This window comes from Pollicipes pollicipes, unplaced genomic scaffold (genome assembly GCF_011947565.3).
Source record: "Pollicipes pollicipes isolate AB1234 unplaced genomic scaffold, Ppol_2.1 Scaffold_5724;HRSCAF=6776_pilon_pilon_pilon, whole genome shotgun sequence".
NCBI classification, from domain to species: Eukaryota; Metazoa; Arthropoda; class Thecostraca; order Pollicipedomorpha; family Pollicipedidae; genus Pollicipes; species Pollicipes pollicipes.
The window spans coordinates 55,335,119-55,362,190 of NW_023596746.1; the positions used below are offsets into that span (position 1 = coordinate 55,335,119).

Below are 27,072 nucleotides of genomic sequence, written 5' to 3' on the forward strand. Positions count from 1 at the left end.
TCCACACGGCGGCGTTCCGATGTGCTAAAAGTGGATCGGACGCGAGCGTCCTGACCAGCACACGCGGAAATGACTCGCTGACACCCGTTCGGCGTCGCCCCGTACCGCCGGGTTGCCGTTCCACATTTCGACGACTCCAACCGCCTTCCCCGGCGGCTGTGGTGGTCCATCTGAATCGGTACCAAGGCCCTCGGCGAACGTCGCCCCGTGGTGCCGGCGCGCCACCGCCTTCGTTGTCCCGCCCGGCACGTCCGGGCACTGGTCGCACGCCCTCAGTAGTACGCGCGCCGCGGGTTGTTGAGCGGGTTGGGGCGGAACTTGTAGGCGAGCATCATGCGCTTGCGATAGGCCTCGAACTCGTCGTCCTCCTTGCTGACGTCGGCCTGGGAGCTGGCGCCGACGCCGGCCGGGTCGAGCGTGCGCTTCTGGCTGATGGGTGCCGTGATACCGCTGCCGTCCGAGCCCAGGCCGGAGCCCTCCGTCCAGCCCATCTTCTTCAGCATCTGGAAGCCCATGTTGTCCTCCTTGATGCGGAACTCGCGGTAGTCGGACATGTCGGGCTCGCGGTCCTCCTTCAGCGCGCGCCATTTCTCCATGAAGCGCTCCAGCTCGTCGGGCGGCAGGAAGTCGCCGATGTGATGCTTGCCCTCGTTCATCTGGGTCAGCTCCTCGGCCTTGGCGTGTGTCTCGGTCATCTCAGCCTGGCGCCTGCCGGACACAGTCAGGTACGTGTAAACGGCACGGGCATTTCATCGAACGCAGAGTGCCGGCGCACCACACGCCGCTGTATCCACGCCAAACATATAGACGCGTTTAGATGAGCCGACGACGCAGAGTCCCACAGCGTTCCTCTTGCAGCAACCGTGAGCAAAGGTCTACTCTCAAACGGAGCAACTTCCCATGCGCACGGAAATTGTCAGGGCCACAACGGCCACATTGTGCGGACATCCGTGCTCACATGAAACAGTCGCGTATCTCATACTGGGGATGCCAGCGCAGCACAAGCCAGCACCTCGGGCTCAAGAGGCCCGCCGGTCCTCGCACGACCACGCTGCTGCACCACCGCACCAATGGCCCCGCTCGCGCGTGACGAGCTTCATCGCGACGCCACAGTGCGGGCTTCAGGGTGTCGACCTCTTGGCACAGCGCGGTGTAACGACGGTTAGCAACACCCCGCTAAAACTGCTGGTTGCAAAAACTGGCAGACGAAGTCCCGCAGAAAGAGTGTTACGCTGATGGAGAAAACGGGAGAGCAAAATAAATTGCACATTGAGTGAGTGTTAGTAAGATAGTGAGGTTAGTAGGTAGAGCTAGTGTTACAGTTAGTAGTGTTAGTATTAGTGAGGTGCATTCATCATTGCTAAAAGGGGTTAAACTGATGTATGGCTGACGGGAATATCAGAATACCAGAAGAGCGCGTCTGATTCCAACACGCGACTTGAGTAGTAAAATTGTAATAGGCAGGTTGATGAGCTTGATCGGTCGGCAGCCACCCGTTGGCCGCAGATGGCAAAAGTACAAGCTACAAGCGAACACGCTGTGTAGCACAAGTTTGAAAACCACTGTTACAACACGCATGGGCTGATCCACCATATAGTTAGGCCACGACCGAATGTACCATGCCAGCCCACGGTAAAACTTAAAAAGAAGAAGATATTTCCGTCACCCAGGAAGGTTAATGGTTCCCTCCACCCACCACTTGAATCCAACGTCGGAAAAGCGTGCATGCACGCTTGCAAAAGCATGCACAGGGTAGCTCTTGCATCACTGAATGCATTGTGAGGTTGTTGAGTCTTCTTTCGTACCGCTTATGCATCTCACAGTGCCAAAAATACAGCACTACTTTGTCAAGCTAACGCGTATTTATTTGAGGCATATTTTATCATCCACATTACTTTACACGCTTACTTGCAACCTGTTAAATATATGTATTCACTTCTCGATGATCATCCAAGCACATGGTGATAAAACATCGTGATTGGCTGTACGAAGAATCGTACCTTACCGTACGAGAAATCGTACCAAACCCAACATATGGCCACCTGTCCTTGGCCATAATTCCAGACACTAACTGGTGCACCAATTATAGCAGATGCACCACATGCAACTAGCATCTGCATGCAACATGTAACAACAACATGCAATTAGCAAATGGCTGAACTGGTTCCAGCTAGGTGCTGTGCCAGCCCTTTTCAACCCCATCCGCTTCTATGCGACAGGGCTGCGCATTCGTCCACCATGCCTGGCCTATTTCAAGCCATGCACACCTGACAACACACCAGCTTCTCCCATCGGTACAGACACGGGCCAGACCTCTGCGGTCCGGCGTCCGGTGGCCACGGCTCGGCCGGCCACCCCCAGCACGTACCGTTTGTGCTCCCAGGTGCCACCTTCGGTCTCCTCGTCCGAGTCGTAGTCGTACTTGACCTTGCCCTTGCGCTCGAGCCGCTCGGCCTCCGCCTTCTTCTTCTGAATGTCCTGCAGCAGCACGTTCATCTGCCGGCCGCGCGCGGGCGCCGTCACCACAGGGCGCGGGCGCCGTCCTGCCCGGCGGCGGGGCGCCGGCGGCCTCGGGCGCACCGCCGCGGTGAGACTCACGCGTCCCGGACCGGGGACGCCACGTCTCGGACCAGCTCCGGGGCCGGGGGTGTCGCGTCACCGACCGGGCGAGCCGCCGTGGGCTGAGGGCCTCCCGTCCGCGACGCGACGGTCACGGCGCGCGGCGCGAGTCTCGCGCGGAGACACCCGTCCGAGTGCCAAGCGGGCGGCGCTGGGAGGTGGACACCCTGACGCGCTGCCACGCAGGTCACGTTTAACTTCAACCAACGCGCCTGAGGCCATGACTTACACTGTGCATACCCGCATGACCTTCACACGCCCGTGACATTCGGACTTTATTGGGCTGGTGTCGTCGGCCTCACCTTCATCTGGTCCTGACACTGTCTCCACTGGTCATCAGTCATCAGGTCCACGTTGCCGAACACGCGCTTGGCGTACGCTATCAGCTCCGGCGACTTGTTGACCAGCGCCACCGGGGTCACTGCAACACGCGCCCATCCACCTGCATCAGCAGTTCGACCAGCCCATACCGGCAAGCCAAGTCCGAGTCATCAACGGCTTCCAGCTGGCCGGCGGGGGTATGCACCACGGCGCTCCGCATACTGTCTTTTTTAACAGATCTGCTCGAAACTCAACGGCAGTTCGCAATCCTCGTGAAGACTCAGTGCGTCAGTGGATTACCACAGAGCGAGGTGCCTGTGTGGCACGCGCACGCGCGCGCGTGCACGTGCGTGCGTGTGTATGTGTGTGTGGTCCGTGGGGCGGCCCACCTACCCATGGGCGCCGTGACCAGGCCAGCCGGCGGCAGCGGCGCCCGGTCCTCCTCGGCGCCCCAGCGGCTGCCGCGCCGTCTCTTCCGCTCGGCGCCGTCGCCGCTGCCCGCGTCTATCGCAGCCGACAGGTCAGCACACCGAATACAGCAGCCACGCGTCAGAGCAGAGCACACCCGGGTGGAAGCGGACGCGCCGGCGCCAGGACGTGTCACTGCTCTCAACACACGCCAGACGTGTGTGGCAACTGTGTTCAAGTCAGAGCGCGGGAGGTGCCCGGCCGTAGGGCGGAGGTCGCTCCACAGGAGCCCCCTCCTCCACACACACAGGGGAGCGCGGTGACAAGCGCCACGGCTCGGTACAGAGCCCGTGCCGGAGCGCTGGCCGACGACAGTCACATAGTCACTCGACGTTCGCCTGCATGTATAGGTCAGCATGTGTTCAGCTCCATAGGCCAGGACCCCTCATTAGCTCTGGTTGCCACCAGAGTGAAGCCCGTGACCTTAGCAGTTGCAGATGTTGAATAACATAACATAAACGGAGCGCCTGACCTGGAGCCTGGATCGTGCCAGGGTAACCGCGTGTGGAACAATTTGAAAATGAGTGGTTGGTATCGGTGACATTTTCACGAGGAGATTCCAGTCATTTAGCGTAAATCTATTACGGTCTGATTTCTCGAGAGTAAATGCAGCTCCCGACTAGGAAAAAAGTAACGTTTTAACACTTCTGCTCCATAGGCGGGTTTAGCCAAGTCAGGCCGTCACACACTGCTCGCTGCACCGGACGCCAACACCGTTTTAGGCTGATGTTGGTTTTCACAAGTCAGCTTATGCTGCATGGCCATTCAGATGGTACTAACCGGTCTGAAGAAACCACGAATAGACAGAAGAAATTATGTTGATGAAAATACCACACGTACCAATTTCACAGCACCATCCGAGCAAAAATGTGCACGCATTGTGTGTAGCAATCCGATACACGCCACATAATACCAGGGACATCAGCCCGCGACAAAGAACACGCACCGTAAAATCATTACCAACCAATAACAAACCAGACTGCCACAGCCATCCCACACGCCGGCTAGGAGACGCGTCCGCCCCCGCCGACTCCTCGCTCTCCAGCGCTCACCGTCTCTGTCGGGGTGCACCGGCTCGGCCTGCGTGCGCCGCTGCTGCCCAGCGTCGCCCTCAGCCGCCGTCGCCGTCGCCGTCGCCATGGCCGTGGCCGTGGCCGTCGCTGCCGTCGCCGTCGCCGCCGCCCGCTCCCGCCACTCCGGAGCGCCAACTGCAGACGAGACTGGCGCGCGGGTGAGACACAGTGCGCGGCAGCCGCCCGGCGCGGGGCGGCGGCCGGCGGCCGGTGGGCTCGCGGCGCGCCATACGTACTGGAGCCGGACGGCGACGCGACGCCGGCGCCGCTGCGACGATCGGCCGGCGTCGGCGGTACCGCGGCCGCGTCTGCAACACGGGAGCGGCCAGTGTCAGCGGCGCAGGCGGCGCGCACCAGCGCCGTCACACCGGGACTGGGAACTCGGCTGGGGTGCGAACTGGAGATACCAGCCAGGCCGGACAGCACGGGGAGAGGGCTGGAAACGGGCGGCGGATAACCACTCAATACGGCGGGAGTGACTAAAGGGAAAGAAATAGAATACTGTGATGCCGCTATCAGCACGTATCGACGACGAATGACAAAATGAGCGGATCTGAGCAGGCGGGGGGGGGGGGGGGGGGGGGGGGCAAGAACAGATAGAGGGTTTCAATCAGACGTTCATAAGAATGAAAGCATTAGCGGTTTGTGTGATGTATAAAGCTTACAACAACTGAAACATCAGGAAAACAGTGGTGTGAGTGGCGTGCTCCTGAAATGACACACTGCATGCCGCATGTGAAGAAATGTGCTCCGCAAGTTGCGTTGCAATTCAGGGGGGGGGGGGGGGAGGGACGGCACAGAAGACACGAGCACTATAATTACGGGCCGGATTTGAGGGCCCGAAAGGTCAGCAAGAGGTCGTATTTAAGGGTCCATGCCCGCATGGCCGGGTACTCCAATACCAGCCGGAGGGCCCTGTCCGCTGATCAGGGGCGGCCCTTAGCCGATAAGGGCTTACATGTCGGTCAGACACCACCAGTAAAAAACAGCCAACTCTGTCGACACCGGCCTGAGGGCCTATTCCCCAAGCGGGGACAAAGCTGGAGCTAACAATTTAGCAATTTGTAAGGTCAGGACCGCAGCGTCTGTAAGGGCCCCACGGCTCCCGACAGGGAGCTCCGTGGTGGCAAGAGGCACCGAGTTGGCCAGTGGCAGTGTTCAAGGGGGCCCAAAATGCCTGGAAAGCCCACCAGAACCGACGAGCAAGGGCCCGATTGATTGCCCTATGGGCACGAAGGACTGGTCGGAGTCTTGTTCAGGGGCCCGGCCTCTGAGGACGGGCCCTCAAATAAACGTCAGAGGGCCTTTCGCGCCGATCGGGGACCAACAGTGGGCCGATAAGGGCCTATGTGTCGGTAAGGAGCCACCAGTACGGCGCAGTGGGCTCTGCGTCGGTATGGCCCTGGGGACCCTCTTCCCAAGCAGCCGCAAATCCGCGGCCCGCCATTTAAGGACTTTAGAGGACTGGGGACCTCTGGAACAGCGCAGACCTCTATTTTGGTCAGAGGCCACCAACACCGAATAGTGAGCTACGTGTCGGTCTGAGCCTTGAGGTTGCTGAACAGGGACAGGGGCGGGACCCCGAATGTCAGAGGGCCTCTTGAGTTGGTCGAGGTCCTCTGACAATGAAAGGAAACATGCTAACTCATGATGAGTGTTCACAATGAGAAAATGAAAAGGTTCTGTGCCAGTCACGACCCCCAATGTCGAACAGTGGGCCCTCCACCCCCTCATTGCGAGTCTCTGTGCCAATTATCAGACCACCTGCGGGGACAAGGGATCTTGTTGCGTAAGGGAGGGTTCCTGCGTCGATTCAGGGCGAGCTGCGCGAGTCAAGGGCTTCCCGCGTCAGGGACTAATGTGAAATAATGTGTCTCTCTAAGGGCCTCCAAATCTACCATGCGATCCCACCTTGTGTCGCGGATCTCGGAAGCCATGAAAGCGCTGGCCGGATTGCAGTTTGCGCAAAAACCGAACGGCGTTGGCCGGTGCAGATAACACCAGGCGATGGGCGGCGTGCGCGTGACAACCGTAATGAAATCACGTTTCCGAATGTCTCAAAATTTAAAAAAATTGTGCCGTTCGAGAGTAAGCTGGGCGTATCTTTGACATTTTTTTAGGTTGTTCTCTGGGCACCTTAGCAAATACAGTAACCCGAATAAACATTTTACCGTTTCTCTTCCAGTTCCGACGCCAGCTTCCAGCACCATTTCTCGGTGCTGTACAGGTCAGTCCGCTCTTATCAATCTAAAAACCGCGCAGGTGGAATACACACCCAGACTACCTTCTAAAAGTACGATTTGATGCCCTAAGGCGTTCAAACGTATTCGTTCTCAGACGAGTCAGCGTCCAAGCCCGCCCGTTGGCCATGGCTTAGTGTAAGCCGCGGAGCCTACGCCGCGCTTCCTATGGAAGATGAAAGCCTCGTGTCGAGGTTTTTGTTGCTAAGATTTGCCAACGCCCGTGTTTAAAACTACGTTACATAATCTTTATCACATGTTGATTCCAGCTGAATGTTGAAAATTTCACACAAACATGGTCTGGCCATGTTAATACCAATCGTTTACTCATTTCAATACATAATCGTATAATCGACTTACTATTACTAAATGTGTATAGCAGAAGTCGCGTAATGCATTATATCTTTGGTTTTGTAACTATACAATTCAGACCGTACTGATCTCGCGGAAGCTTCTAGCTTTTGTTACAGTTAGAGATGAAAAAACAAAGAAACGCATGCCCTCATTGAAAAACTGGCCACATCCGGCGACTGCGGGAGGGGGAGGGGGCCTTTCACTTCAAGGGGGGGGGGGGGGCTCCATGTCAAACCTGAGCTTCCCTTGCCAGGGCTCTGGCGGCGCCAGCTGCCATTTCACACAAAATCCAGCGAGGGTCCGCAGTGATGACAATGTGTATCTCCTGCATAATGACGCGCGCTCACGCCATGGAGATGTCAACGCTTTTCCCGGTTCAAGGAAAATCGAAACACTTACGGGCTTTTTGCATCTGCCGAAACATTTCCATAAAGCTGCCGTCATTTTCAAACGCGTTGGCAGGACTGAGCTTGGGAGCTGGAGGGGCCGATTCCGTGTTGGCAGGCCTCTTAGGCGCTGGGCGGAAGCTGTAACAGTCACATGACAATGAAAATTACAACCAGAGAAGCACGGCCATCGTGTCAGCGGCGAACCAGGCACTGACAGCTTGTGTATGGCTGTACCGATAGCCAACCACACCTTTAACTCCAACAAAACAGCTCCACACAGCTATGGAATACAAAAATAAATCTCTAGCTCCAAACAGATATGAAAAGATAAATAAATTGACAAGAGTGCAGCTATCTTTCAAAGAGCATTTCCCTGAATGCGACTTGGGTGCCATGGGTTGCGCAGTCTGCACAAAAGAATGACGCACACGAGTTCATGCCGGAGTCTGCCGCTGTCCCCGGCCAAGGAGCAGAGCAGCAGCCACTGACACCGCGCCCCCCCCCCCCCCCCCTCCCCGCTCGCACCAGTGTTGCCGCCCATGACGTCGCCCACCTCTGCTTGTGTGCCTCGAAGAGGCGCCGTGCGCTGCTGCTGGCGCTGAGGCTGGCTACCGACGGCCCATCCGCTGCCAGCGAGCCGCTGGCCGCCGAGGGTCCACCCCTGCCGGCGGCGGCAGCCGGGCCGCTCGCGCCGCCGCCGGCAGCAGCCAGTCGGCGCGCCTCGATCTCGCGCCGCTTCTGCTCGATCAGGGCCTGCTGTCGGCTCATCTCGGCTAGCTTGGCGGCCGGATTGGGTCGCGATGCCATCTTGACTGTGATGTCACTGACCAGGTGTCAGATGGCTGCCAGCAGAGCTGCTAGGCCTGAGAACAGTACACACGTGTTCCAATGCAAACAATGTGTCATGTGCTGGGTATGTATCTGAAGCAAAGGAGAGAAAATGCAAGTGGTGCAAATGCAGAGGCCATACTTGTACCCTCCTTAAAGAGGATATCCTAGTGAAACTAAGCAAGGTCTTAGTTAAGCATCTAGCAACAAATACTCTTGAGCGGCAAAGGTACGTACAAATTTACAGCATATGGTTCTGATTTCTCTGGTTAATTTATTTTTCCAGGGGTTTTCCTATCTTATGTCATGGCTTCAATGATTGCACATAAGTATTCAGCCAGCATTGGAAAAATAAGTGGTTCCTGACATAATGTATAACATGAGATTTTAGATCCCAGAATTATGGCTGGGTAAGATGAAATATTTTGTACTCAACTAAGACACAACAGCTTTTGGAAAACTATTTTTTTGCTCTGCTCATGGACAAAATCAAACTAGAAGGTGCAGCATCTTAGGACTGGCTGCTTCCATCATGAGCCATGTGTTCAGTGCTGGAAAAATATATGTTCCTTGGTATAATGTGTACCAGGAAATTTTGTATTCCAGGGCTGTGCCAGGAAAAATTAAAAAAATTGTACTCTGCTATGACACTGCAAAAACGGCTTTAAAAAAACTCATTTTACCTTTCTGTTTAAGGACAAAATGAAACCAGGGGGTACAACAGATTGGGACTTGCTGCTTCCATGATGAGCCATGTACTGATATCTGCAAGAGCATAAATCTTGCACCCGCCAGACTTAACTGTCCAATAGCAAACAGCCTGTGTTGCCACCTGGGCATACGGCAAATAACACATGGAAATGTAAAAAAATTCAGTGTGTGTCGAACGGAATCGCCTTTGAGCAATGTCGGGGAATGAAAAACGAGTAGCAGAATAGCGCTGGTCTGTAAATTAGCAAATCTCACTTTCTGCGCCCTGAGCGGACCAACCCAGAATTGAGCATGATTTAACCTACCATTAACTACTAACCGTGTTAACTGCCCAGGATGCAACGAACGGTGACAAGCACCTCACACCAAACCACCTCCCACAGGCGGCAGCCTACTCACGCTCCACCCCTCCGTCGTGGAAATGCAAACAAGATAGTGATTTAGCGTCGGAAACGTCTCAACTATTCAGTGCCTTGCGCACGCCTTCCAGCTCAAGTTGGAGATTGAACATAGGAACTTTCCAATTGGTCGGAAGGATTCACGTCCTCGTGACTGATTTGTCAAGAGCATAAATATTGCGCTTGCGCTCAAGTCTTGAACAGATTTGTAAACATTTCGAGAGCAGCTGTATAGAGATGGACATCACGGTTATCCCGAAGGACTTATTTGTACTCGTCCAGAGCCGCCCTGTGGTTGGATTTCTGGCTACTTGCTGGTATCCGGAGTACAAGAATGTAATGGCAGATGCGGTTTTAAACCAAGTTAGATTTGTCATTTGTGGGTGTGAAGTTAAAGCTGGTAATTCAAGCTTACTAAGATATCCTTTTAAGTCGAAAAACGTGGTTATAAATAGCCAAAAAGCTGTTCAGGGACAGCCATCTCACTCCGGCAAAAACACCAGGAGACCAGAGTAACAGGAGCCCATAACATGATGTGTTGATATCTACAAGGGCGCATATCCTGCACCCATAAGACTTACATGCCCATTAGCAAGCAGCCTGTGTTGCCACCCAGCTATACGACAAATGATGTAAGGAAATGTGAAAAATGAAGTGTAAGACCATTGAATGAATCGTCTTTAAACAAAGCCGGGAAATGAGAAGCGAGTAGCCAAATCGCACCAGTCTGTAAATTATAAAAGCTCTTTCTTCCTGCGCCCTATGCAGACCAACTTAAAACTGAACATGATTTAACCCGCCACTAACTACGAACCACGTTAACTGCCTAGTATGCAGCGAACGGTCAAACACCCACACCCAATCGCCTACCGCAGGCGGCCACCTACTCACGTTCCACTCCTCTGTCATGGCAACGCAAATAGGGGAAAATCGTTTGCTTTTTTAGTGGTTTCAACTTACGTTATTGGCCAAGAGAGGAAAGCGGGGCTCCCTAACTAATCCCGCACAAAAATCGGGTCATCTTAAATAAGTCCGGTGGCCATTTTAGACAGAAGAAGCACAGGAAAACCACACATATGCAATCTTGCTTTAAAAGGCTGGGCAATACGGAAAATAAGGTGAACAAGGAGTCATTCAAGATCATAATTTATTGCATATATGTGGGAAAACCCCGTGAGTAAAAGCTTGCTTACGTTGGGTGCCGGGCCGTTGCCTTTTCCCGGCAAGTTGCACTTACCACGGGGCTAAGTGGCGAATCGGGTCCCGTCAGATCTTCGTACCCAATGGCGATTGAATCACGAAGTCCAGGACAAGGTCGGTTAGAGCAGGATCATTGTCGCCTAACAGCGTTAAGAGGGTGTGGGGGAGGCGGTGTGTTAACAAGTAACTCGTGACATAGCGACGTTCCCGAGTAAGAGCAGCGCATTCAACCAATAAGTGTTCAACCGTAAGCCGGACATTACAAGTCTAGCAGACGAGTGGTGCAAAGCGACTGAATAGATGACTGTGGTTGAGACGAGTGTGGCCACATCCCAAACACACCAAAACCACTTTTCTCTGCCTGTTCTGATGACACATCGCCCGTGTTTGGAGTATGAGTTTGGTTCGATACATGTGGCTAGCATGCGAAACATCCCATTGATTCTGCAAATATCAAGCAAAACGGACTTGAGTTAAATGAAGAACATCACCTAGTGCTAGAGACACTTCCAGAGGCGTTGGTAGTCGGACACTTTCGTTCGCAAGGGTGTCGGCGGGGACATTTCCCGCGATGCCATAGTGTCTCGTTATCCACAGAAAGATCACATGTTAGTCGGTGCGTAGCGAAAGCATTATATTATGGATGTCACACACTCCTGGGTGGTTGAAATCATTGAGTCGCTGAGGGGCCAGCAGCGACGCCTTGGAGTCTGTGCATATCGTAGCCTGAGGAATACGTCTGACTCTGATATGTAACAGCTCTCGTTTTATAGCGCATACTTCCGCAGAGAACACCGTGCTGAAGCCTGGAAGGCGTCCGGTGAATCGAAGATCAGGACCGACGGCTGCTGCACCAACCTGGTCATCATGAGCAGATCCATCGGTGTGAAAGAAAACGGATTCGGCGTGCGTATTTCGGTACTCCAGGAAGGCAGACTGTGCCTCAGCAGGGAACAATTCTGATTTCTTAGATATAAATAGATACTCTATTGAGGAATGATTGCAAAGCCAGAACAGCGTTGACGGAGGGTCGCGAGCAGCACGCATTCATGGGATGTCAAAAGATCGCCGCGCCTGTTTGACAGCGTCGGACAGGAAACACGACCGCCGCCGCTGTTCTTTTTAGGGACGGTCTATTGGTATCAAGAGCAGCGCATACCGCGCGCTTCATCACACTTAAGAATTTAATAACTTTTGTCTATTTATGGGCCCTTCACTTCCGCTCGCTGGTGTTCTTGGTCGCCTGGAAGCCCACAGACGTCCAATTTTGTTGCGTTTTGTGTAAACAAGCTGGGTCTGTTCGGTCAGCTATGGGGATCCTCCGGTCCACCATGTCCCCTCCCCCTTGGCCCCCTCGAGGCCCAAGCATGGGCCATGATCCCGTGTCCCCCCTTCCCCTTGGATCCGCCCCTCCCGGGCACAAGTACTCAGGCCCGCAGACTCCGGCACCGCCGCAGGAAACCCGCTCCGTGTGGACGTTCCATGTCCCAGGCAAGGCTCCATCGGACTATCTCCGTGATCCCTTCGGCAACTTTAAAGACTATCGGTGGTTTCACGCGTTGCATGGGTTGACGCTGCATCGCGGTACAGCGCATGTTCTTTCAGAGATGTCGGCGAGCGAGACTAGTAGATTAAAGCCTTGATGACCTTTACGTCCTGTCACCTCTGAGTTGCGACGGCTGGGTGATGTACGCCTGGTCTTGGACGCTGACACAGACGCTACTTCTTCCGCTGGGAGCCACGGCTGGGTGATGTACGCCTGGTCTCGGACGCTGACACAGACGCTACTTCTTCCGCTGGGAGCCACGGCTGGATGATGTACGCCTGGTCTCGGACGCTGACACAGACGTCACTTCTCCCGCTGGGAGCCACGGCTGGATGATGTACGCCTGGTCTCGGACGCTGACACAGACGTCACTTCTCCCGCTGGGAGCCACGGCTGGATGATGTACGCCTGGGCTCGGACGCTGACACAGACGTCACTTCTCCCGCTGGGAGCCACGGCTGGATGATGTACGCCTGGTCTCGGACGCTGACACAGACGCCACTTCTCCCGCTGGGAGCCACGGCTGGGTGATGTACGCCTGGTCTCGGACGCTGACGCAGACGCCACTTCTTCCGCTGGGAGCCACGGCTGGGTGATGTACGCCTGGTCTCGGACGCTGACACAGACGCTACTTCTTCCGCTGGGAGCCACGGCTGGATGATGTACGCCTGGGCTCGGACGCTGACACAGACGTCACTTCTCCCGCTGGGAGCCACGGCTGGATGATGTACGCCTGGTCTCGGACGCTGACACAGACGTCACTTCTCCCGCTGGGAGCCACGGCTGGATGATGTACGCCTGGTCTCGGACGCTGACACAGACGCCACTTCTCCCGCTGGGAGCCACGGGGTCGAGCATGTGCCACTGCTCATGCCAGTGACGCGGCAGACATTGTGACGCTTCCCACTCAGTTGACTCAAACGCGCCTGCACGGTTGAAGGGCTTGAGGCATGCCGGCGAGTTGAACGTGCCACTGCATTAATCCCAGAGTGGCGACCATGTAGTCTCCGCCTGACGCCGAACTGAACCCGACAGCACGGCGCAAGAGACTACGGCCTCAAAGCGCGGTACTACCGAAGGCGACGCGCGGAGCTGGAGAAAGGGCGACGCCTATTGACTACAGCTGCTGTCCGGTGTGAGGCTCACGTATCAGGGGCGGGAGGAAGAGGATCCGTGAACGATTCGCTCTCGCCAAGATCTGACTTTTACCCTATCGTGATGGATGGAGAGCATTACACTGCTGATGCGTATTTTGATGTCTGTCGTGCTGCGGAGATGGACGTTACTGGTTCTGACCTAATTTGGATGTTTATCATCATACGACAATAAGGAGGCGGGCTTCAGTTCCCGGACCGGAGACAGCGTAGGGAGCAATACGGGGGTTATGTTTGACGTTATGCAGCTGGATAAGTCAGATGCATCGCGACACAGGCTTCTTGGGACTTTGGAACACGCACAGATGTTTGCGAAGGCCTTCCCAATAACTGGAAGTATCTCAAAACAGTGTTCCAAGCTGTTTGTGTGACGTGTTTTGAACGCCCCCTCCCCCCCCCCCCCCCCACTGGTTCAGCACCAAATGCTAAAAATGGGTAAGATGTCTGAAACCAGCGCGAATGAAATGCTTACAAATGGCAAATGGTCTGTCATGGCCTACGTAATAAAGAACGATCTTGTCATCATTTCGTATCAAATGCATCGTTTAAGTTGGTCCATGTTGGCAGAAGCCCCACCAATATAAGGAACCAGATATGATATCTTAAGCCCATTTTCATCTCCATCATCTTGGAAAATATGCGTTGAGCCATTCAACAAATGTTGATGCCTTATTGGCATCCAGCGCCAATAGATGAACCACAGTTGGCTTTTTTTATCTAGGAAAGGTTTCAACTGTTAAACACTGCTACATTTAAAGCGGAACTGGAGCCAACCACTTTTGTGATTTTTTAAGCGTTTAGTCCAAGCCCTTTGATTGGACAGATTTCCGGGATAGACTCCAGCCTTTTGATTGGACGGATTTCCGGGATGCCCAGCTGAGCGGCACTTGTCGCGTGGAACCTGATTCAAACATCCGCTCGGCATGGTCCTCATATCCCCCCCCCCCCCCCTTATGTCATCGGACCTTTAGCGTGGCCGCTGCCACCAGCCGCAGGCCATGCCAGTCAGGGACAAATAACGCGCGATTGGAGCGCTTTCAACCTACCTCACCACAGGTGGGAGAATCTTAAGGCAGTCGATCTAACCAACTAAGCTACCAGAAAAGAACTCCTCGCCGTGTCTTACCCCAGCATCAGGACACCGCCGTTTACCATGCCAAGCGCTGATAACACGGCCACGCCGCCGCCCCCAGTCTGTCGTGAGCGCGACAGGAATGGGAGTGCTGAATGAACACGAGTCGTGTTGGACACGGGTGTCGTTTTGTGTTCTTCTGGGTGGGCCATTGCCCCTTCCCCCAATGTCCGATTTGTCCCCCCCCCCCCTCCCCAACAGTGAGTTTGGCCTCCCAACCTGCTACAGCCAAAGTAAAAGCAGGGCAGTACAAATGGGAAATTAAAATCATATCAAGTCTAAAGAAGGTTTCTACTCATTGTTTCACAGGTGAAAGGACTAAGAAAGTGAAAACCACGATGTCATGTCCAGTTGAAAGCAGCTAACTGATCTAGTCATATCATAAGACCTCCGTGTTCGTGCCGCGTTTACTTGGATATTCTCTGTTTTTTTTCTTGGATGATACATGTTTTCATTACACGATGAATATGTGCTGTTGGCTCTGACATCATTTTGTGCAATTGTCTGAATGCCTTGGCATTATTCAACGATGTTTAAACATTCGCAGATTGCAGCAAGTTGCGTTATTTTGCCACGATACGATACGACGCCTTATCGGAAATTAAAAACAGACCGACCAAATGTTAGCACCCAGAAGTGTGAACAAACTTTTAGCCGGCAACGTTTGAAAAAAGCCTTAAAAAGTGCCAACCCCCAATTTGACGTGAATATCTGATGAAACAGTTATGAAAACTTGACAATCGACACCAGCCGACTAAACGGATAGCAGTCGTCAGACATTAACCACCTGAATAACATTAGCCGTGTCGAACATGCCTAACGCGAGTGCTGCGTTGCAGTCTGAACCCCACCTTACGGCGGCTTTTCAAAAGCGTCTGAAGCCAGGAAACATCCACCTGCGTCGATTACTGAAAGCTGGTTTCGACCATCGACACCAAACAAAATATTAATGATGCCGAACGACACCATCTTTCGCCGAGGCAGACCAAAGAAAACGTTCAAGAGCAGTGCTGTAGTTTCCGGCTCAATTGGGTGGAAACCTGACTCCATAACGCTGAGAGATAAGTGTGTCAGATAAAAAAAACACCTTTTTAGAGTAGTTAAGCTAGGGCTTCCCCGCTGAGCCTCCCCCCAACCTATTTGCGAAATTACAGCCCGCGGTCGAGACTTAACGGCCGTGGCACGTGACGGATTCCTGACCAGATTACTCTTGCGTCGGGCCTAGGATTCAGGGCCAGTTTCCTAAGCAGGGACGCGGTCAGAGCCCACGATTGACATCGGTCGGGGCAACTGAGACAGCGAAGGGCCCCTGTATCGATCTGGAGATGACAGTGCATGACAACGGTCCTGCATGGCAAGTAGTCCAGAATCGGCCCGGGGCAGTGTTTGAGCGGGCCCGCAGAAGGGCCTTCGATCAAGTGTTTGATTGAAAGGTACGAATGACTCGCTGATGGCCACATTAAGGAACCTGGTCTGCAGAACCAGGCCCTGAACTGTCGGTCAGGCAGTTTCTTGCACCGCTTTGGGCCACCCTAGGACTATTAGGGCCTTTATTTTGGTCAGAGAACACCAACAATGTCGGAGGTCGGAGGTCTGGGAGTCTAGTTCCCAAACAAAAGGAAGGCTGGGACCCGCGATTTGCATTGGTCGGGACCCATGAAATAGTGAGGCCCATACGTCGGTTCGGGTCGACAGCTGGTTCTTTGTCGGTTAGTCGGCCCGCGTAACATTTGCTGAACAGGGACAGAGAATGGACCCGGAATGCCAGAGGGCCTACTGCGCTGGTCGGGGACCTCTAGCAATGAGAGTGGATATGATCATTGACGATGAGTGTCCATAGTGAGACAATAGATGTCGGGTCCGTGTTTCAGTCAGTCAGTGGTCTCATTGCATTTATCCACCCCATTTCACGCAGGGAACTGGAATGCGGAACTGGAGTTTCTGTACCAAATAATTGCCACCTGAGTCGCTAAAGGATATGTTTTGCGCCAATGAGAGCCCGTGCGTCGATGTAGGCCCAAATTTCCGGGTCAGCGGGCCTTCGGTGTCGGGCAGGCGGCCAATATACATGCAGTCTCGCCAGAAAGCCCCATACAGCCCCACGCATACAGCCCCTGTTTCGCCAGAACAGCCGGTAAGCACCCCTTGCTTGGACGAAACGACCTTTAAGCCCCCGATTGCGAATCATAATGTGCCTCAAGTATCCTACCCAAATGGGCCCTTGCTCTGAAAAGGTGAGGAGTTTCCTGGGTGTTAAACAAGGCGGATAAAAAGACAAAATTAAATAAAGGCCAACACAAACGAGGACGTCCATCCAGGGGTGCCACTCTGTATGCTTTCGGAGTGACTGATTCCCCCATAGTGCTGACTTTAAGGGAATGTTTCAGATTTGAAGATATTGAAACAAGTATCAGCTATGATGAAATCAGCTGACTTACAAGTGGATTGCGTCATGGAACGTTTGTAATACGTCGAGGTGCTGGCAAACTAGCCGTGCGAGATTTCCAACCTAGCACTCACATACATCACTTCAACCCGCCGAAATATGGCCGCGGCGGTGCTGGAAGTGTTCGTCGAGTCAAAAACCGTCATGTGCTCGCGTTTTTGGCCCTTGCTCTTGGTGTTTTTTTTGCGCATTTTTCCGTGAGTTTAAGAGAGTTGTTTGCATTCATGTACTTGGTTATGACGCTTTTCTTATGTATTTGATCATTAGCTTCATTTCCGTAATAACTACCAACCATGTCCAACTTCTTATAGTACGTAGCGTGAATCGTGATTCGTGATTGAAACTGGCACAGCTTGCTCAATATGGAGTGAGAACCAATTGCCGTCCACTGAGTTCGAAATCGTGCTCATAGATGCCAGATCTGAATAGCTCAACGAAATTCCCTTTAAGGCCTTGAACGCCGCGTGGCAGAATTGGCCTATGGGGTGGCAGAATTTGAATGGCGTAACAATCGCGTCATGCATGCCTAAATGGCCTCGAAATAGTTAGCACGAAGTACTCACACGTCTTCGAGAGCGTAAGCTAAGAAACTAGAGGATTGTAGCTCTTATGAAGGGCGGGGCTGTGAACTGCGCCGAATGATCTCGGAAATAGCTTTTTCATTTTAAAACCCGATATAAATGTGAAACACTCTCCTAAATCCATTTTAATGCTCTTGTGAACCCCCGCTCCAAATGCGCATGAGCGAAAAAGAAAACCCTGGGTCAATGAAGTGCAGCTAGTGTGGGTACAGCGGGTACAGTATAGGTCCTCAACGCATCACGATCTGAACCATCTTCGTACATCATCGTTGTGACTGTCACGTCATCTTCAAAAGGGAAGTAGTTCCTTAACATGAAAACAATTTTGAAACCGACCAAATAGTTGCTTTCAGTTCAATTTTGTCATCAAGGACGCAGATCAAAGTGGGCAAAATGCGGGGAGTAGTCAGGATTTAGTGGCAGGTTAGGTCAACTTTTTTGGCTCAGCCTTCCCCCACCCATTATAAAAATTCGCACCCCACGATCATCCTCGTTTCGGAGCAGCATGTCCAAAAATGACTTTAAAAAACTTTGAGCCTGCGCGCTCGCAATCTTAGACGCAGGAACGCCGATAGCCGAGGTTGCAGTTTCCATCACACTGAGCGGCGTTGGCGAGCCAACACCGGGCGGCGGGCGCTTGACGCACGAGGACAGCCGGCGTAAAAAAAAACGTATCCGAAAGCCTTTGAAAATGAATTCGTACGGCTCACAAATTAGACTGAGGAGAAAACTTCACGTGTAAGTTTTTGGAGATGTCCCATGAACAGCTAAGAAAAAACGTCTGCAATAAGAAAACAGTGATTTTGTGTTTACTCGTCTTTTTCCAACACCAAATTCCGGCACCGGCTGGCAGCGCTGTGAATGCTAATCCGATCCTATCTTTGATAAATGAATTGTGCAGGCGAAACATGCCCCCGGACTACGTGCTACGCGTACGAATTGACATCCTATAGCATTCAGAAGTACTTGTTTCAGAAACGTTGCGGTTTTCATCCGCTTACAGACCAGAGCCTAAAATTAACAAGAAGATCGACCCCACGCGGCCTACGGAGCGACATCGCCTGGCATCGGAGCTTTGTTCTAAGGGAGAGCTCGCGTGGTCGAAGCTATGGTACATAATTCTTCCCCTTCTCGATTCTGAACGAAGGTTGAACCTTCCCAGACCAGCCTGGTCTGGGAAGGCTCGACGTTTGATGAGTCAGCTTAACTAACAACACTTTTACAATCAGCCTGCCTTGAGCGTGGCATGGACAGTATGCTCGTTTTATCTGCCACATATGAGAACTGGACCGGGCTGGAGTCGCTCTCCCTTCAGTAGCACAACAGCTTGGGGCAGAGTCTTCCTGAATTACAGCTGGCTACCAATGCGTGTTTGATGAAGTGGGTGGGAAAGATATCATCAAGAGCTGGTCATGTACCTAAACGTTTTGGAGAAAGCTTGAAAGTTATTTTCTGAAATGATGCATGGAGCAGTTTCTATATTTTGTTTTACATTAGCTTACATTACATTTGACATTAACACTAACACACGGTTTATCAATTGCAATTTTGAGGTTCGAGAAGCGTCATATAAACGGAATGCAACGCATGACACATTGCGGACACTGTTCTGTGAATGCATGACTATATACGCCAAACAGCCACAGAAACACAAAATGGTAAATTGCGCACATATTTTACTCTTCAGATTGCAAGAGAGGGGTGAAAATGCGCCGCTTTAGTTTCACAGAACAGGTACGTTTACACGAAGCTGACGCAACCTGCCAGCTTTTCACATATGATCGCTGTTGCTACGCACATGGGGTTACAACAAGATGTGGTAAGGTTATTTTATACGTATATGTATATTTATTTATCTATATTTACATATACTTTTGATGGATAGCCAGAAACCAGAACGTAAATGGACTATATCCCAAACGCTTTTCTCACCTGTCTTTTTATGGCGACTTCCTGGACCCTGGCCCCCATCCCGCACTCATTTTCAGGAATTGACACTCATGGTGTTGGGCGTGCACAGATGTGATCGGTGAGCGGTTGTATACCGCAGATGTTGCGCATGCGTCACCAGAGGGCGGCTGGCGTCAACTGGCGACGCACGAGACACCGTTACCGCACCGCCGCCTGCGCGAGTCCGCTCTTCTCACTTGACGACCCATGACCACGGGCAGCGCTTCGGGGTAGCGCAGTTGGTTAGATCAGCTGTCTTCGGATTCACTCAGCCGTGGTGGTGTGGGTTCAAGGCTCTCCATTCGCGCCACAGTTTTTGCGGAATGTAGTATTCAGCATTCATGGCGTTGCGGAAAAACGCTCAGAAAACCCGACGCGTCTTTGAACCCTTGACCCATGGCGGAGCATCTTCAAACGAGCCATCGTCAGAGCACCGCGGAACGGAGCCCACACAGGCGTGTCAGGCGATCGTAAACAAGACACTGCAACGCGCTGTGCGTACCGTGACACCCGGCGTACCCAAGGGATCGCCACCTGCCGCCCCGCAGAGGTGTTACATGAGTCGGCCGATAGGTGTCAGCGCAGACGCTTTTCCTTCACGGTGAACGAGAAGACAATTGAACGCCTCAAAAACAGCCTTGAAGGCCCTGAAGGACAATTGACCTTTACTGTGGAATGGCTAGATCATCTCTGGCAACGCCTGGCCATTCACTTGTTTGCAGACAAAGACGATTTTGGCTCCATTTGCAGGCCGATTAACTTGCTGAGGCCCTTAACCGTTGCTGAGCCTACTGATCACCCCCGAGACCCTTTACGCTTTACAGATTCCTTGACGGCACCTGGATCTTCCTGCGGCAATTAAAGAGCACAAATGCAGGCTCTGATCCCCCCAGTTTCTGTTGATCTAATGCATGCGGCTGCCGACAGGACAAACGTGCCCGGAGGCAGGAGCACAGGTTCAGCCAGTGAGACAGCTTTCGCGCCGTTGGACAAGAGAGAGGCTCACGGACGCAAGTATTATCGGTGTGTTGATGTAATTTGCACTTAAACGAATGCATCCAGTTGCCTTTGGGGGCCCACACAAGCACTCCTTCAACATCATCATCAAAAACTTCAACTCAACCGTCAATCAGTTATCAGTGGCCATCAACTTAAAATCATCATCGCCATATCACAAAGGAAATTTCAAAATTGAAAACAAAATAATATCCAACAAGCTGCGTTTTGGATGGCTGTGACTGAGCTGTTGGAAAATGTGCCAATCTTCTTCACGAATACTGCTACAACAAGCTACGCAATTTGCCTGTGCAGTTTTCATGACCCAGTCCCTTTTGGTGCAGTTCCAAAGCTGTTGCCTTTGAAATTGGTTTCGGAAAGCGTGCATTGGCCGCTTTCCGGTCGATGCATGGTGCATCTGTCAGTTGAACACGGCTTAGTCTGCTTGGTGATTCGTGGATGGAAAACTCTCAGACATCTGACAGTTAGAAGCATGACGTTACCTGCTCTGGTTGCCGAGACTTCGTACCAATCCTCAATAGCGCCCCAAAGCTGGCAGATCAATAGTTTGTGATCGCCGACCAGGACATACACGTCAACCTTCGCTTTTTAGTGACGCGATGCCCATCCTCCTGCCGTGTGGATTATTTGGTCTTGCATAGCTTCCACGCTGGGTTATAGAGATCTGGACTCGGTTTTGACCCGTATAGTTCAGCTCTTTGTTATGTGAAAGTTCTACGAGTCTGGCTTTCATCGGCACTGACAGGTATTTGATTAACAGTTTTCTGCAAATTCCAACGCTTTAGGAAGATTAAGTTTGGTCGAAGCATTTACACGCAGCTGCCTACAAACCTACGCAGTACAAATCATACAAAAAAGCTGTGTTTCTTGTCGCTTGAAACTGTACGACATTGTGGTAGTGAATACAAATATATATTTTTTTAGAAAGCACAGCGGCTGGGCCGGGCCAGACCAGACTGCTGAAGTTGATAACTGAATGGTAGTTCATAAGCTGTATTAACACTTAAACCATTCTGGAGCTTGCTGTGCACACTTAGGCTCCTTAAAGTTCTTGGGACCCGCCCTCAGTCCAGCGTTTTCATGTCATTTTTTTCAGTTGTACTGAGAGCATCCTGGCCGTTTTGGAACTTCAGACTGAGCACTGACCTATCTGCGTTTGTTGGTGGCTCTTGGTCGACTGGGATGTTTTAGGCATTTTTTATCTACGGCACTTTGTTTTGAATCTTTAAACGCATCGTTTCCTCCAATCTTTCTGTGTATCTCTTTGGTGTCTCCAAATCCCCAGGAGCTCCCAGAGCTTTCGTGCTTCTGGTGCTCTCGGAGCTCCCGATTCGGATAGCGTCCCGGTGTTCTTGGAACACGGAGCACATTTGCACGCACTTGGCGTGACCATTAGACATCTCCGCGGCATCGTCTCGGCTACGGTGCGGTGGATGGCCCCGTCAAGTCTGGAGTCTGATCTCAGGGAACATCTCCGCGGCATCGTCTCGGCTACGGTGCGGTGGATGGCCCCGTCAAGTCTGGAGTCTGATCTCAGGGAACATCTCCGCGGCATCGTCTCGGCTACGGTGCGGTGGATGGCCCCGTCAAGTCTGGAGTCTGATCTCAGGGAACATCTCCGCGGCATCGTCTCGGCTACGGTGCGGTGGATGGCCCCGTCAAGTCTGGAGTCTGATCTCAGGGAACATCTCCGCGGCATCGTCTCGGCTACGGTGCGGTGGATGGCCCCGTCAAGTCTGGAGTCTGATCTCAGGGAACATCTCCGCGGCATCGTCTCGGCTACGGTGCGGTGGATGGCCCCGTCAAGTCTGGAGTCTGATCTCAGGGAACATCTCCGCGGCATCGTCTCGGCTACGGTGCGGTGAATGGCCCCGTCAAGTCTGGAGCCTGATCTCAGGGAACATCTTCGCGGCATCGTCTCGGCTACGGTGCGGTGGATGGCCCCGTCAAGTCTGGAGTCTGATCTCAGGGAACATCTCCGCGGCATCGTCCGGCTACGGTGCGGTGGATGGCCCCGTCAAGTCCGGAGTCTGATCTCAGGGAACATCTCCGCGGCATCGTCTCGGCTACGGTGCGGTGGATGGCCCCGTCAAGTCTGGAGTCTGATCTCAGGGAACATCTCCGCGGCATCGTCTCGGCTACGGTGCGGTGAGTGGCCCCGTCAAGTCCGGAGTCTGATCTCAGGGAGCATCTCCGCGGCATCGTCTCGGCTACGGTGCGGTGGATGGCCCCGTCAAGTCTGGAGTCTGATCTCAGGGAACATCTCCGCGGCATCGTCTCGGCTACGGTGCGGTGGATGGCCCCGTCAAGTCCGGAGCCTGATCTCAGGGAACATCTCCGCGACATCGTCTCGGCTACGGTGCGGTGGATGGCCCCGTCAAGTCTGGAGTCTGATCTCAGGGAACATCTCCGCGACATCGTCTGGGCTACGGTGCGGTGGATGGCCCCGTCAAGTCTGGAGTCTGATCCCAGGGAACATCTCCGCGGCATCGTCTCGGCTACGGTGCGGTGGATGGCCCCGTCAAGTCTGGAGTCTGATCTCAGGGAACATCTCCGCGGCATCGTCTCGGCTACGGTGCGGTGGATGGCCCCGTCAAGTCCGGAGCCTGATCTCAGGGTGCCGCAGCCACTGCCACCCGACGATAGGGATGACTGAGGCCGGTGTGAACACAGGGGGTGGCTAGGGCTATGTCCCGGGTCACGGCTGCTGGGCGGCGTCCAGGGCTGCACCAAGCTGTCGTGACACCCCGCACCCTGGCATATCTGAGCGAAAGCCAGATGACACTCGTCTGAAGAGGATGACGGCATCCCTACCCGATTTGTGGCTCCGCTCGACTTTTGCTTCGAGCTTATACCGCGCTATTCAACCACTCTCGCCGCAGTTCTTTCTCCGCGATAAGCCCCAAAACAACCCTTATGCTGCTCCGATGACCCGGTAACGCTTCTGTCACCTCTTTACGCTGTGAATTTCAGTGTATGTTTCCGCCTGGTAGTATTTCTGAGACAATTATTGCTTTAAAGGTATTCAGTGGTTTCCATTGTGTCACGTAAAGTTAGGCTTCAGGCATGCAGCAAAACATAATTTAAAAACATGGCATTCGATGGTGAGCCTGCCTCGCAGCAAAGAGCCAATGAAATGGATGTAACGTCCATTTTAATTGCTTTGAACTCCCCAAATTTCTGCGCATCCTTCGATACGATCCATGCATATTTGTATGCTATCTGCGCGCTTAACGGCGTAAGGTTTGTTCCGAATGACGAAAACGACTGTATCACTCTTGCAATACAAATTTTACATGTCAATCGTACACTCCATGTCTTTTGATGACCGGTTCTCCTTATGGCCTTGCAATGACCTCCCTATGGTCCTCCCTTCAACTCCACTATGACATGAATGCGACCTTATTGCTCTTGTTTTGCTTCCTCCCATTCCATACCCGTGACGTCACTTGTCACTCGTCCTTGTACTCCCAATACCAAATGTAAGGTTCTGCACGGGCCACGCTCTCAAAAATCGTTCTAGATTGTTAGTTACAGGATGCAGGCAAGATCAAGATGATTTATGAGTCTGGGATCCAGGCAGAGTTTTGTTTTACACAGTGCGCAATGCGAATCAGCGACAGAATCAACCAAATTTTTGTTGAGTCAGCATGAAACCAGCTGTTTATAATTTTGTTATGAGCTGGAGTCGATGGTAAGTCAACCAGATTGTCGATCATTTGACTCAAATATGCATGCCAGTAGGCAGAAGGATAAAGCCAATAGTGCATATGCGCGTCATATTCAAGACATTCGTCAAGACCTGCCTCTATTGAAATACCTTTTCACAAACACGCTTTGATGATGACGATAGCACGGGTTAGCCTGCAGACTGCTGTTGCCGGAATATACCCGACCAGAACTGCTTTTGAAGCTGAGCCATCTCTGCTCGGAACCCGAGTCAAAACCTGTGTCGATTGAACGTTGTCGAAGGCTGTTCAGTGTCAGCGTCAGAATCAGCCACGTATGCTGTGATTCGGCACCGGAAACAACTCCGCTGAGATGCAATCGAGCACCAGTCTGGTCCCAGACACTTGCTTTGTCACCTTAGCGCCACCTTTTGATAAGTCAAGGAACCTATCCCACAGCTTACTTTCACCACGCACGAATAGACGGCGGCGTCCCTCTGTGGATTTGGTTTGGCGTCCTACAGACGCGACGTCGAAGGGCAGGCGACACTGGCGGCTTCCAACCACAGCAAGAGTGGGTGTGGGATTTTTATCCCTCTAGGAATCTGAGTTAGGCTTATGTTTGATCAATGTCGGCTGTAACTCATAGGACATGTGGTCTGCTTCTATCCTTGACTTCGAGCAAAACAGGACGGCTCGGATCCGGTATCAAAGCCGGCTCCGCTCAATGAGGCTCAGTTCCGGAACCAATGTCGTTGAAATCACAATCAAGCCTTACGTGCTCACAAAATTACTTTCACCTTCTCGCACACACTCCCTTCCAAGCGTGCCTTGCCGCTTCGGAGATTTATGCATTGTAGTCAGCCATCCGGTGATAGTTTGGCCCCGAAGAGAGTTCGTCTCCAGTCGGACACCAAAACGGACGAATAGAGTATATTTGCAATTTCCAGAAGTTGTGACCACCCCTTCAGTGAGTAAAAGCATATGCTGAAATTTTGTAGGTACTTAGAGAACCGACAGGGCAGTAGTTTCGCAACATAAGTTAGGGTATAGGGGAGGCCGAGCAGAAAAAAAACGACGCCACCTATCCCAAAAATACGCCAGCAAACGAGTTTGTAGTAACGTTGGTTGTGACGAGCCATGAACACGTCACAATCACTCATGTCTTTGAGCATTACTGGAAATGCCAAGGGTTGTTATAACGTGCTGAAATGACCTTGCGATATCATCATTCGACTTTGTCTAACATAACACGGGTCAAGCACTCCATGTGCAACGGCTCACAATGTCAAAAAGCCGCTATCAGCGAGCAATAGCACCCATCAACCTGTGTTCTTGCCCTTCCTGATCATACCTGCGTCCAACATTGACACTTTGAGGCTGCATATTTTATGCAGTTTTCATTTGTGACTGCGTTTGGCGTTTGTAAAGGAATTGGCGTTGCATCAAGGCACCCAACAACCGGTGTTTTGCTTCCCCTCTGAACAAACCTGAGACCGCCATTGGCGTTTCGTTAAGAGAACGCGGCGTAAGTGGTCGCACACCCTTTTATGCAGTGCGGGTGAGTGTAGAGGCCATATTAGCGTTCAGTGGTCGTAGCGCAACGGGGATTTGAAGCCGGGCAGTCAGAGATGCGAATCACTCACTGGCGGGAGTCAAAGGTGGGAGTCAAAGGTGGAAATCAGTCATTATTCCATTGCCATTGACGCTTTGAGTCTGTTTATCATTGATGCAATTGTATTGTCTGACTGCGTTTAGCGTTTGTAGCCATGGCTGAGCAGGGCAAGCAGAATATTTTCAAAGCATAGCTAATGGTAAATTCTCCCTCCCCCTCCCCTGCTTTACTAGCCAGCAATTTCTGTCTGATCTTAACGACGTCAGGATATCCCGACCGAGATCCCCAATTTTCCGGTTGGGGGATTACTTGGGATAGGCTCCCAAAGTGAAACACTTTAGCTGGGCTCCCAACCTTTTCCGGACCGTTTCGCAATATTTCCCCAAGCGCGGAGTCTGGAACGTTCCCCGGCTGACTATGGGCGATTCCGCACTGAAATATGCCCGATCCCTATCGGGATTTGCCAAACTTTCCCCAAACGGCCGGTCAGAGAATCCCGAGCGTTGTCCAAGGTGCTTGTGGCAATCCCGTTTGGGAGGACACAAGTTTCCCCAAGCGATGTCTAGTGATAAGGGCTCCATCGTAGGATACTTGGGAAACTCCAAGCGCTTTCTATGCTGGTTGGGTATCCTTGGGGTTTCCAAAACTTTCTTCAAGATTTCCCAACCATTTTCCTTTTCCCAAGGAAATTGCTGGCTGGACAAAATGCACCTGCGTCCGCCGCTGACATGCACGGTGCTAAGTGGCATCGCATGATTCTACACCAATCTTGTTTTCTTTTTAGAACGTGCTGCTTGAGCTCACTTAATCAGCGACATAACACTATGCATTTTGACCCCAGCACCGAGGCTGGAACTAGATCCAAAATGGGCATACAACCCGAGAAACCTTCACTTCGGTTGAGAAGGAGGTTCTAAGAGACCAAGGAGGTGTACCCCGATGACCCCAGCCGGCTGAATCGTGCAAACACGTGTAGAGGCACAAGGATGACGGCGGCCTGAGAATTATGATGCGACCTTCTGTGAGCCACTGCGGAAGTGTCCTACGGCACCGCAGGTCTCCACCATCCGAGATGATGTACCATCTCACTGAGGTCTCCTGTCAGCCATGGCGCGTAACCTGCCGCTCCGGCTGTACCCTGGCGCGCCACTCTGCAGCTGACCTCTGACCCGTTCCATGTGCTGACGTTGTAGCCTGCTATTGACCTTATCCCCTGGCGGTGTCCTGACCCCGCGCTCTGCAGGAGACCCATCCTGGACGCTGACGTGAGCCTCTAGTTTAGATGTGCCTGACTGCCGACGCTGTGGTCCGCGGCTGAGCCGCAGTTGTGCGTGACGCCGTGACGCCGTGATCTACACTTAA

The 27,072-nt window shown here is 52.6% G+C and overlaps 1 protein-coding gene across 1 annotated transcript; it reads right to left on the minus strand.

Annotated features, from left to right (window-relative positions):
• Window positions 1-249: 249 nt before the first annotated feature.
• On the minus strand, window positions 250-9,374 carry LOC119103224 (SURP and G-patch domain-containing protein 1). The gene is made up of 8 exons (XM_037226664.1): window positions 9,309-9,374; window positions 8,018-8,327; window positions 7,475-7,602; window positions 4,779-4,789; window positions 3,334-3,376; window positions 2,922-3,040; window positions 2,369-2,496; window positions 250-708 (listed from the first exon to the last, which is right to left on the minus strand). Exons 2-8 carry the CDS (start codon window positions 8,269-8,271, stop codon window positions 273-275), a joined length of 1,119 nt encoding a protein of 372 aa, XP_037082559.1. The 5' UTR covers window positions 8,272-8,327; window positions 9,309-9,374; the 3' UTR covers window positions 250-272.
• Between the last annotated feature and the right edge of the window lie 17,698 nt (window positions 9,375-27,072).

What these genes read in the sequence shown, in the direction of transcription:
- LOC119103224 (XM_037226664.1), bottom strand. Translation starts at nt 8,271, where the DNA reads ATGGCATCGCGACCCAATCCGGCCGCCAAGCTAGCCGAGATGAGCCGA. An exon ending in CCTGGTCACGGCGCCCATGG is followed by an intron (nt 3,041 to 3,333) that starts GTAGGTGGGCCG and finishes CGCGTGTTGCAG; the next exon opens with TGACCCCGGTGGCGCTGGTC. An exon ending in AGTGTCAGGACCAGATGAAG is followed by an intron (nt 2,497 to 2,921) that starts GTGAGGCCGACG and finishes CGCGGCCGGCAG; the next exon opens with ATGAACGTGCTGCTGCAGGA.